The sequence below is a fragment of the Oncorhynchus tshawytscha genome, linkage group LG15 (genome assembly GCF_018296145.1).
Source record: "Oncorhynchus tshawytscha isolate Ot180627B linkage group LG15, Otsh_v2.0, whole genome shotgun sequence".
Classification (NCBI taxonomy): Eukaryota; Metazoa; Chordata; class Actinopteri; order Salmoniformes; family Salmonidae; genus Oncorhynchus; species Oncorhynchus tshawytscha.
Window position 1 is genome coordinate 15,417,648 of NC_056443.1, and position 13,223 is coordinate 15,430,870.

The window sequence follows — 13,223 nt, forward strand, 5'->3', positions numbered from 1 at the left end:
CCAAAAATGTCTTGGCGGGGGCACACGGGGAGTGTGGCTAAGTCAGGTAGGAGACCTGAGCCAACTCGCGTGCTTACCGTGGAGAGAGGTGGACCGGGCAGGCACCGTGGTATGCCGTGAGGCGCACGGTGTCCCCAGTGCGCAGGCATAGCCGGGTGCAGTACATTGCAGCACCTCGTATCGGCCGGGCTAGAGTGGGCATCAAGCCAGGTGCTATGAAGCCGGCTCAGCACATCTGGTCTCCAGTGCGTCTCCTCGGCCCGGGGTATATGGCACCAGCCCTATGCACGGTGTACCCGGTTCGCCAGCACAGCCCAGTGCAGTCTGTTCCACCCCGTAGCACTGGCCGGGCTAAGGGGAGTATCCAGCCAGGAAAGGTTGTGCAGGCTCGGTGCTCGAGACCTCCAGTGCGCCTCCACGGTCCGGTCCATCAGGTGCCTCCTCGACGCACCAGGCCTCCGGTGGCAGCCCCACGCACCAGGCTGTCTCTCCGTCTCCTTCCTCCAGGTGCTCTCGCCTGTCCAGCAATGCCAGAGTCTCCCTCCTGTCCAGCGCTGCCAGAGTCTCCCGCCTGTCCAGGGCTGCCAGAGTCGCCCGCCTGTCCTGAGCTGCCAGAGTCGCCCGCCTGTCCTGAGCTGCCAGAGTCGCCCGCCTATCCTGAGCTGCCAGAGCCGCCCGTCAGTCAGGAGCTGCCAGAGCCACCCGTCAGTCAGGAGCTGCCAGAGCCGCCCTTCAGTCAGGAGCTGCCAGAGCCGCCCGTCAGTCAGGAGCTGCCAGAGCCGCCCTTCACTCCTGTGCTGCTGGAATCGCCCTTCACTCCGGCGCTGCCGGAATCACCCTTCACTCCGGCGCTGCCGGAGTCTCCCACCTGACCGGTGCTGCCGGAATCTCCCGTCCATTCGGGGCCCGCTGCTAGGGTCCCCAGTCTGAGGTTGGCGGCGAGTGTCGCCGCTCTAAAGGCACCATGGAGGCGGGTAAAGAAGCGGGCAAAGACTGTGGTGGGGTGGTGTCCACCTCCCTTGCCAGAGCCGCCACCGCGGACAGACACCCACCCAGACCCTCCCCTATAGGTTCAGGTTTTTGCGGCCGGAGTCCGCATCTTTGGGGGTGGTACTGTCACGTTCTGACCTTAGTTCTTTTGTTATGTCTTTGTTTTAGTAGGGTCAGGGCGTGATTTGGGGTGGGTAGTCTATGTTCCTTTTTCTATGTTATGGTTATGTGTTTGGCCTGGTATGCTGGTAGGCATGATGATTGACTGTCTATATAGCTGTACCATGATATTTGCATTGCTACTAACTAAACCTCCAATTGGTCCCTACTATTCCATCCGCTAAAAGCCCTCTTCATCCCGAGTTGGGTTGTCATCCCAATGCCCGGCAGACCCTGTATCCCATAGCCCTGAACCGGCTGGGATCCATCCTTTGAAAAGAGCACACAGTGCCATTTACCGAATTGAAGTAGATCAACTGCCAAATGCATTTCCATCGCCCCCACCTCGATTTGTATTATATATAGCTATGGATCATCCTCTATTGTCCCTAACATATTTTACTCCTTCGCCACAGTTGTGGGATACACACATACACCCACACACACTCAACCCTTTCCCTCCACACAACCATAAGCTCACATTCTCAACAATTGCACCATCCGAGAGCCCAACTCAAGAAAGGTCTTGATTTACAAATGCACTTACAGTTGCAGCTGCATGAGAAGGCCTACAAGACCGCTCAAAAAATGGGCAGAAATTGAGAGATTTTATTAACCATTGTCACATCCTAGATAATGGAGGTCAAATGTACACATTTTCCTGTATTGACAATATTCCCAAGCATCTCCATGCAGTCAAACTTTGATTTTGTGCCACCAGGGTCACAATAATATACCCCCTCTCTAAATGTCCGAGTGTGACCCCCTCCCCATGGGTTACTGCAGCTAGTGTTGCCAGCACTGCCCCTGCCTGGGTGGGAGCACCGCACCGGAATCCCCACCGGCTAGGTACAAGGTCTTCAAGGTTCTCATTAGCAGCTTTGAGAATGCTCTCCCTTTAGGGGGCTTTGGCTTTGCAGGACCAACCCTGCCAAGCAGGCTCAGAATCTTGAGGGGGCAGTGCTGCTTTTGGTCTCTGAACTCATTTGGGCTGCATACAGACCGCTTACAGCAGGCACATAAAACAGTTAGGGACTTCTCCTTAGTATCTGGGTCATTCAGGTGGGTGTCTATGGTATAGGGTCGTGGACCGTATTAAAATAGGATCATAAATAAATAATTAGATATAATTTATTTTAAAACTCTAGTTCCCCATGATAGGACAATAAATAAATTAAATGTATCATTTATTTTTAAACTGTTCCACCATGATAGGACAATAAATAAATAAGACGTATAATTAATTATAAAAGTATATCCATCATCTGAACAACATTGAAAGCCCTCTCATAACCTGGCTCACAGCAATACATTGGTTCTGGGAAATGCAACCATTTCATTACTCACTCAACTTTCCCAAACATAACAAATAAAATAAAATATTAACACACACCACATCATCCACACATACTGTGCCTTCTGTTTACTTAGTTTTTATCTTCACTCTTGTCACGTTCTGGACTTAGTTCTTTTGTTATGTCTTTGTTTTAGTATGGTCAGGGCGTTAGTCTATGTTTATGTTTGTTTTTCTATGATTGGGTATTTCTGTGTTTGGCCTGGTATGGTTCTCAGAGGCAGCTGTCCATTGTTGTCCCCGATGGAGAACCATACTTAGGCAGCCTGTTTTCACCTTTGAGTTGTGGGTGATTATTTTCTGTTGCGTGTTTGTATTCTGCACCAGACAGAACGGTTTCGTTCGTTCACTTTGTTGTTTTTGTTCAGTGTTCAATTTCTTTATTCAAAATATGACACTTACCACGCTGTGCATTGGTCCTCACCTTCTTCCACCAACAATGGCCGTTACAACTATGTTGAATTAGTGCTTGTGTGTTCAATAACTTATATGTGAAGAAAGAAAAGCACTCTTTTTTATTGTATTGTTACAATCCATAACCGGGCTAGAATTGTGTTTATTTTCCTCATCTGTGAGAACTTTGTAATTTTTTAAATAACCATGGACTAGTCTTTGTGTCTCTGAACAACTGGTTATCAATATATAGTTTATCTACGAAGAGAGCTACTCGTTTCGCTTTTAATCTATTTTCTTTGAAAATTGGATAAAGAAATTTACGCCATTCTGCAATTTCCTTCGGAAACTGATCATTCATGCTAATTTTGGTCCCAGCAAGTCTTTTACACAGGCTTATTATTTTAAATATATATATTTTTAATTTTACCCCGTTTTCTCCCCAATTTCGTGGTATCCAATTGTTTAGTAGCTACTATCTTGTTTCATCGCTACAACTACCGTACGGGCTCGGGAGAGACGAAGGTTGAAAGTCATGCGTCCTCCGATACACAACCCAACCAAGCCACGCTGCTTCTTAACACAGCGCGCATCCAACCCGGAAGCCAGCCGCACCAATGTGTCGGAGGAAACACCGTTCACCTGGCAACCTTGGTTAGCGCGCACTGCGCCCGGCCCGCCACAGGAGTCACTGGTGCGCGATGAGACAAGGATATCCCTACCGGCCAACCCCTCCCTAACCCAGGCGACGCTAGGCCAATTGTACGTCGCCCCACGGACCTCCCGGTCGCGGCCGGTTACGACAGATTCTGGGCGTGAACCCAGAGTCTCTGGTGGCACAGCTGGCGCTGCAGTACAGCGCCCTTGAACCACTTGCGCCACCCGGGAGGCCTTACCAAGGCTTTTAACCATTATTTTATCTTTAAATTAAGCAAATTTGGCAACGATTGGGCTTTCATACATTTGTCCTCTCTGTCCGAAGCGGTGTACACGTTCAAGTTGGATTTTATGATAGCTTCGTGTGGGATCTGAAGCGCTGTAAGGAGGAACTCTCTAACTATAGATTCAGGAACTTCCCCTTCTTTCTCCTGGATACCTGTAAGTACCAGATTCTCTCTCATGGATCTAGTTTGTATGTCCAGTAAGGCTTCCCTCAGAACAGTGTTCTCCTTTTTAATTTCAATCACTTGAATTTCAATCTTATTGACTGTCCCTTTTAGATTGTGTGTTTCCTTCTCCAACGTCGCAGCTTGCCTTCAACTCTTTTATATCCTTACTAACTAATTCAAGTATACACAGTTTGTCATTTATTGATTTTAACAGATCGGTTTTGACCTTTACCATTCCCGGTGGTGAAAATATTAAATCGTCTGTGTCTGTAGAACAGTCATGTTTTCGTTTTGAAATCGGTTCTCCTGTCTTACTCTCCGTCATGTTTGGGTGTTGCTTGTTTTCATAATATTTGTTGATAAATGTCTGTAGTCTTAAGGTTTGTTTTGTTTATTATCCAGATTGAAGGTTATCACCAGCCAGATTATGTAGAACTAATATTTTAGTCTAACTTATGTTTTATCTTAATAATAATATCCCAGTTGCTTTAACCAGCAGAATATCTATTGTCAAAATGAATATATTGCCAATGCTTCCCATTGTTCCCCCTTCTGGCTATTGGGATAAAATTCATAGTGGAGTTTCAAAATCTATATACAGAGGTAAACAATCCTGGATAAAATTAACAAACTTAGAAAAAGTGTCATTGAACACTGTTATGGCTGCAATCCCGTTAATGGGATAATTGTCATCAACAACTGCTGAATTGCATTGCGCCACATTCAAACAATATTACTAAAAATATTTATATTCATGAAATCATAAGTGCAATATAGGAAAACACAGCTTAGCCTTTTGTTAATCCACCTGTCGTGTCAGATTTTGAAAATATGCTTTACAGCGAAAGCAATCCAAGCGTTTTATTGATCGCTCGACAAAACATTATGTACACTTAGCATCAAGTAGCTTGGTCACAAATCAGAAAAGCAATCAAATTAATCGTTTACCTTTGATCTTCGTATGTTTTCACTCAGGTGACTCCCAATTACACAATAAATGTTCCTTTTGTTCCTTATGTCCACAGAAACATGTCAAACGTTTTTTATAATCAATCCTCAGGTTGTTTTTCAAATATATAATCGATAATATATCAACCGCAACTGTATTTTTCAGTAGGAGAGGGAAAGGCAACGGCTGCCCAAACTCTGTTGCGCGAGCAAAACTCATGCGAACACCTGACGCGATGTTATCTTTCTGGCTCATTTTTCAAAATAAAAGCCTGAAGCTGTCTGAAGACTGGCACCTTGAGGAAGCGATAGGAAAAGGAATCTGGTTGATATCCCTTTAAATGGAGCAAAGGCAGGCTATGGAACATGGAGTTTTCAAAATAGAAGCCACTTCCTGGTTTGATTTTCCTCAGGGTTTCGCCTGCAATATCAGTTCTGTTATACTCACAGACAATATTTTGACAGTTTTGGATACTTGCGTGTTTTCTATCCAATACTAATAATAATATGCATATATTAGCAACTGAGACTGAGGAGCTGGCTGTTTACTCTGGGCACCTTTTCATCCAAGCTACTCAATACTGCCCCTGCAGCCATAAGAAGTTAATAATGTTTACAAACTGTTTTACCAGTGGCATGTATTCATGGAGGCCAAGGGAAGCCAGGCCTCCCCACAAAATGTACCAAGAAAAAAACATTACATTATTTATCTTTTGTGTCTCTGTGTTTTAATAATTATCCTTCAATTTGCAAGAGGCTGAATGTATCTCACCAGAGAAAGCATCTGAGTGAGCGAAACAGCGCCCCTCTGTATGTGTAGGCCATCTGAGGCAGACTGGTCATAAAGAATATGACGTTGTTGCTGCCTGTAGCATTGAATGCAAGTGAAGCCAGAAAGCATTTGGCATCCCTTGATAAAAAAGTTATATAATAGTAGCCAATCAGGGTTGAGCTAAACTGAGTGAGCTCAACTGTGAATGGTCCTGGCGCACCAAAAACGTGTCAAGGGAAGCCAGTTTTGAGTTGGCTTCACTCCTATCACAGAGATATTAATCATTGACAGAAACAACTTGAATTGTTGCATCTCGTTGTGTTGTTCTCCTGTGGCTAGTAGCTAGCTAAAATTGTCCCTTTTCTAAATTAGCCATGGGTGGAGATAGGGATTTGGACTTGTGGATTTACTTAATTCTCCGTACTGACCAATGATTATAACAGCAATTCTGACCCAACCATAAAATACATTGTGCCCCTGGACTGAGAGAATGAAAGTTCAATATGTAGCTAGATGTAGAAGGCTAATGTTAACTGGCTACTGAGCAGGCATTTTAGCCAGGTAGCCAAGGACAACAAAAAATTAAAGTGTGTACTGTATGACAGTCATCGGCCGTTTCATCAACATGAAAGAGGAGGATGGCATTGGAGTTTCTCTACAAGTAAGGTGAGTCAACATCTTTTTTTCTACTTACACACACACACACACATCATATTTAGCTTACGTTGATTAGACTAAATAGTTTTGGTATCTTTTAGCTGTAATAGACTAAGCATAGATGATTTCATGATGTTGAAGTTGAAATGGTGCTGGAATTAGTGGAGGCAGCTCCTGTTTAACTTTGCAACTTGCAATAACTCGTGGTTCTAAATCAATCTTTGTTTAGTAGTCCGAAAAGGTCGGAAACATTGTTTGTTGACCATAATATAGGTAATGTAACTGTTTGTTAAATGCTACAGTATATGCTTTGTGGACTTCACCGGACAGAGGTTGCTCTCCGGTTATATGATGAAACAAATGTATACTGGGTCTTATCTTGACCTTAGGCATATCACGGTCGCAAGGCATATGAACTAACAAGATAAAGTTCAAACAATGCAATTATCACAACACATACAGTAGGTTGTAATATGGCTTATTTTCTGGCTTGGCTTCCCAAATGATTTTACCCACGCACCATCACTGTGTTTTACACACGTCATACGTATATACTGTATTCTAGTTATGGCTCATCCTATATAACTACTGCTGTACACACCTTTCTATTCATATATATTGTCCATGCTGTCTATACACACCGTTATATACACGGTTGGAGATAGAAACATAAGCATTTCACTGCAGCTGGAGTGTTTACGGAAATATTCTCTCTGTCCCAGCCTTTCTGTCCCCACATGCTTCAAGATGGCCACCATTGTTCCTGTACCCAAGAACGCAAGGTAACTGAACTAAATGACTACCCCGTAGCACTCACTTCTGTCATCATGAAGTGCTTTGAGAGACGAGTCAGGGATCATATCACCTCTACCTTACCTGACACCCTAGACTCACTTCAATTTGCTTACCACAATAGATCCACAGACGATGCCATCGCCCTAACCCTATTCCATCTGGTCATGAGGAACACCTATATAGTAATGCTGTTCATTGACTATAGCTCAGAATTCAATACCATGGTACCCTCCAAGCTCATCATTAAGCTCGAGGCCCTGGGTCTGACCCCCGCCCTGTGAAACTGGTTCCTGGACTTCCTGACGGGCAGGCCCCAGGTGGTCAAGTTAGGAAACAACACCTCCACTTTGTTGATCCCCAACACTTGGGTGCGTGCTCAGCCCTCTCCTGTACTCATTGTTCACCCATGACTGCAGGCCATGCATGCCTGCAAATCAATCAGGTTTACAGACCACACAACAGTAGTAGGCCTGATGACCAACAATGATGAGACAGCCTACAGGGAGGTGGTGGAGTGTGGTGCCAGGAAAATAACCCCTCACTTAATGTCAAGAAAACAAAGGAGCTGACTGTGGACTTCAGGAAACAGCAGAGGAAACACCCCCCTATCCACATCGACGGGACCGCATTGGGGAAGGTGGAAAGCTTCAAGTTCCTCGGCATACACATCACTGACAAACTGAAATGGTCCACCCACACAGTGTGGTGAAGAAGGCGCAACAGCCAACAGCACCTTATCTTGGCACCTAAAACCCTCGCAAACTTCTACAGATGCACAATTGAGAGCATCCTGTCGGACTGTATCACCGCCTGGTATGTCAACTGCACCGCTCGCACCCGCAGGGCTCTCCAGAGGGTGGTGCGGTCTGCCCAACGCATTACCAGGGGGAAAACTACCTCCAGGACACCTACAGCACCCGATGTCACAGGAAGGCCATAAAGATCATCAAGGAAACAACCACCCGAGCCACTGCCTGTTCTATCATCCAGAAGGCGAGGTCAGAACAGGTGCCATCAGACTGTTAAATAGCCATCACTAGCATATTAGAGGCTGCTGCCTATATACAGACTTGAAATCACTGGCCACTTTAATTATGTTTACATATTTTGCATTTCTCATGTCATATGTATATACCGTATTCTATTCTACTGTATCTTAGTCTATGCCGCTCTGATATTGCTTGTCCATATATTTCTATATTCTTAATTCCATTCCTTTACTTAGGTGTGTGTGTGTGTTTGTTGTGAAATTGTTAGATATTACTGCACTATTGGAGCTAGAAACACAGCATTTTGCTACACTCGCACTCACATAAATACATCTATGTGACCAATAAAATTTGATTTGAACATCTGGAAAATGTGTATGCAACGAATAAAATTAGAATAAGATTTGATCTGTTATCACTCATGCTAAATTGTGTAGTGTGTACTCTTTCCTCCCCCTGGGCGCTCTCATTGGACAATCCCAGTTTAAATTCTACCGTGACTATCTATGAATTTCAAACTAGTTTTGAAATTCGGGGACTGGGAAAACTTCTTCCTACTGCGTCAGAAGTTTTGGTTTTGGAAGAATACTAACGTAGCAGGCGTAAAAAGACGCCTGAGCAGAGTCCTCACAACTGTTTTTTTCAGGGGAAACTGCTGTAGCCCTGAGAACCGGAAACATCCGTTTTCACCACCCCGCGGAGAGTGGAACACTAACGCTACTGCCTGAACTTTTTTTTTAGCCCTCCCCCAATCTGTATGTATCACTAATGTCTCTGTTCGATTTGTTGCTTTATTGCAATGGAATGGTAGGACCCATTGGCTAGTAGTGATGGAGACCGAGTTCTAAAACAGCGCAGGTAGAAAAGTGACTCCTTTCCACTCCGCTCGGTCGGTTACCGCGAGTATAATAACGTTAAAATATATGTAGAATGGAGACTGTTGAGCAGCTCGTGTCGTTTAACCATATCCCAGTCCAGTTAAACGGAGGCACGCCTTGGGGGTTCACGCTGAAAGGAGGTCTCGAGCACGGAGAACCGCTCATCATCACTAAAGTGAGTCGTGATTTGTTTTCAGAACTCTCGCACGCGCTTTGTTGTCGTGGGATACGTTTAAGTTGAGTTTTTACTGTTAGACTGCCCGCCCACAAGGCCAATGCAATGTCCATTTGTTAGGCTACATAATTTGTGGTTTATGACTGTGTGAGAGTAACATGTCCAGTCAGTAGAACTGCATGGTTGGATATTTTGTTTCAACTTCTTTGCCTTTAATTCATCAATGCCCCATCAAAGTCCTTTGAAACTTAGATCATTCTTGTGACTATATAGAAATAAGAATACATAGTATAGCTTGCAGTGGTCACTACTGGGCATTTCCATCTAAAAGGACCCATAAGCACCAACATGTGAAGTGCATAGGAGCATTTCAAATTAGCTGTCAAAGCTGAGTTTTATTTATTTTTACTAAGATATATAGCTTTTTAAAGCCATTCTCCAAACTAAAAAATAGGAATAAGCAAAGTCATTGATTTCTGGTCAACATCTACCAGAAACAGTCTTACACAGGATTATAAATACATCAAAACACAATCATGTTGTTGAAGTAAAGACCCCTGCCAACTAATATGAACACTTTTATATTTAGTTTTAGAGAAATTATTTGCCTTCTCTATTAAATTGAACAGACATTGCCGTGTAATTCCAATACCAAAAACCCACATTTTTTAAAGATAATTTCTCTCCCTCATGGGGGGATAACGAAAGTTCACATTCACCGAAGTAGCAAGTAAAGGTATTACCTACCAATTTAGTTATAGTGTTTTTACTGATATCAAGTTTGTTTATGAATGTATTAAGTGATTTAAAACCCATAATTCTGTAACTAAATCAGAATTATTGCAATTGAATTACAATGGGAAATCATAGTAGTCATAAACCACAGTTGGGTCACCTGCTTACTGTCCTCCCTTCCACTGGCGTACTGTTATGTTCAGCTCAACAAAAAAAGTTTTTTTCTCTCTTTCTGTGGTCTGGTGGTCAAAGCCAAGACATGGTCAGTACTCCCTGGCTGGACCAAATCTGAACCAATCCTAGATGTCTATGTTTCACAAGTTTGTACAGTACAGTAGACAACAGTACAGTAAAGAGTACTGTAGAGTTCAGTACAGTAGAGCACACTGGAGTAGAGTACAGTACTGAACATATCTACTTTACTGTACAATATGGAACTCTGCTGTGCTGTACTGTCCAAAGTTGTGAAACACAGACATCTATAATTGTTTCAGATTTGGTCTGGACCGGGCCAACCAAATGTGGTCTTGTTTGGGGGCGGAGCTCATTACAATAATAGCCAGTGTTTACAATTATACCCAAATATGAAAAAGGATATTGCATATCCTACCTTTGTGTACCTATTCAGGATGCATCACCATGAATATAATGATATTCATATCCATAATTATGCATTTCTGTATAGTACAGATCAGGGACCCATAAATCCTGTAGATGGTAGAATGTAGACTGATTAATCGGAATGGCCGATTAATTAGGGCCGATTTCAAGTTTTCATAACAATCGGAAATTGGTATTTTTGGGGGCCGATTTTGCCTATTTATTATTATTTTTTTTTTTATATACCTTTATTTAACTAGGCAAGTCAGTTAAGAACACATTCTTATTTTCAATGATGGCCTAGGAACGTTGGGTTAACTGTCTTGTTCAGGGGCAGAACGACAGATTTTCACCTTGTCAGCTCGGGGGATCCAATCTTGCAACCTTATAGTTAAATTGTCCAACGCTCTAACCACCTGCCTCTCATTGCACTCCACGAGGAGCCTGCCTGTTACGTGAATGCAGTAGAAGCCAAGGTAAGTTGCTAGCTAGGATTAAACTTATCTTATAAAAAAACAATCAATCAATCATAATCACTAGTTATAACTACACATGGTTGATGATATTACTCGTTTATCTAGCGTGTCCTGCGTTGCATATAATCGATGCAATGCTGGGGGATGATTTAACAAAAGCGCATTTGCGAAGAAAGCACAATCGTTGGACGACTGTACATAACCATAAACACCAATGCCTTTCTTAAAATCAATACACAGAAGTATATATTTTTAAACCTGCATATTTAGCTAAAATAAATCCAGGTTAGCAGGCAATATTAACCAGGTGAAATTGTGTCAATTCTCTTGCGTTCATTGCACGCAATGTCAGGGTATAAGCAACAGTTTGGGCAACCTGGCTCATTTGCGAACTAATTTGCCAGAAAGTTACGTAATTATGACATAACATTGAAGGTTGTGCAATGTAACAAGAATATTTACACTTAGGGATGCCACCCATTAGATAAAATACCGAACGGTTCCGTATTTCACTGAAATAATAAACGTTTTGTTTTTGAAATTATAGTTTCCGGATTCGACCATATTAATGACCAAAGGCTTTTATTTCTGTGTGTTATGTTATAATTAAGTCTATGATTTGATAGAGTAGTCTGACTGAGCGATGGTAGGCAGCAGCAGGCTCGTAAGCATTCATTCAAACAGCACTTTCGTGCATTTTGCCAGCAGCTCTTCGCAAGCAGAGCGCTGTTTATGACTTCAAGCCTATCAGCCTAATGGCTGGTGTAACCGATGTGAAATGGCTAGCTAGTTAGCTGGGTGTGCGCTAATAGCGTTTCAAACGTCACTCGCTCTGAGACTTGGAGTAGTTATTCCCCTTGCTCTGCAAGGGCTGCAGCTTTTGTGGAGCGATGGGTAACGCTGCTTTGATGGTGGCTGTTGTCGATTGTGTTCCTGGTTCGAGCCCAGGTAGTGGCGAGGAGAGGGATGGAAGCTATACTGTTACACTGGCAATACTATAGTGCCTATAAGAACATCCAATAGTCAAAGGTATATGAAATACAAATGGTATAGAGAGAAATAGTCCTATAAATACTATATTAACTACAACCTAAAACCTCTTACCTTGAATATTGTCTCATGTTAAAAGGAACCACCAACTTTTATATGTTCTGAGCAAGGAACTCAAATGTTAGCTTTTTTTACATTGAACAAATTGCACTTTTACTTCTCCAACACTTTGTTTTTGCATTATTTAAACCAAATTGAATATGTTTCATTATTTATTTGAGGCTAAATATATTTTTATTGATGTATTATATTAAGTTAAAATAAGTGTTCATTCAGTATTGTTGTAATTGTCATTATTACAAATACATGTATTTTTAAATCAGCCGATTAATCGGTATCGGCTTTTTTGGCCCTCCGATAATCGGAATCGGTATCGGCGTTGAAAAATCATAATCGGTCGACCTCTAGTAGATTGTTACCCATAAATACCGTAAATACGTTACCAGGTGTAAATCCACTTTACTTGCTGAAAGTAGCCAACCTCTCTTTCATATTCCCAAAGATTGGAAGCTGCCGCGGTCATCCCCCTCTTGAAAGGGGGTGACACTCTAGACCCAAACTGCTACAAACCTATATCTATCCTACCCTGCCTTTCTAAGGTCTTCGAAAGCCAAGTTAACAAACAGATTACCGACCATTTCGAATCCCACCGTACCTTCTCCGCTATGCAATCTGGTTTCAGAGCTGGTCATGGGTGCACCTCAGCCACACTCAAGGTCCTAAACGACATCATAACTGCAATCGATAAACATTACTGCGCAGCCAAATTCATCGACCTGCCCAAGGCTTTCGAATCTGTCAATCACCACATTCTTATTGGCAGACTCGACAGCGTTGGTTTCTCAAATGATTGCCTCGCCTGGTTTACCAACTACTTCTCTGATAGAGTTCAGTGTGTCAAATCGGAGGGCCTGTAGTCCGGACCTCTGGCAGTCTCTATGGGGTTCCATACATGGGCTGACTCTCTTCTCTGTATACGTCAATGATGTTGCTCTTGCTGCTGGTGATTCTCTGGTACACCTCTACGCAGACGACACCATTCTGTATACTTCTGGCCCCTCTTTGGACAATGTGTTAACTAACCTCCAGACGAGCTTCAATGCCATACAACTCTCCTTCCGTGGCCTCCAACTGCTCTTAAAC

The 13,223-nt window shown here is 43.1% G+C and overlaps 1 protein-coding gene across 1 annotated transcript in view; it reads left to right on the plus strand.

Moving 5' to 3' along the window:
* The first annotated feature begins 8,819 nt into the window (after positions 1-8,819).
* Positions 8,820-13,223, plus strand: part of LOC112215068 (protein Shroom4) — an 84,259-nt gene continuing 79,855 nt past the window's right edge. Inside the window, exon 1 of the mRNA XM_042297797.1 lies at positions 8,820-9,219. Coding sequence (XP_042153731.1) covers positions 9,097-9,219 — 123 coding nt within the window. The 5' untranslated portion in view covers positions 8,820-9,096. The remainder of the gene's footprint in view (positions 9,220-13,223) is intronic.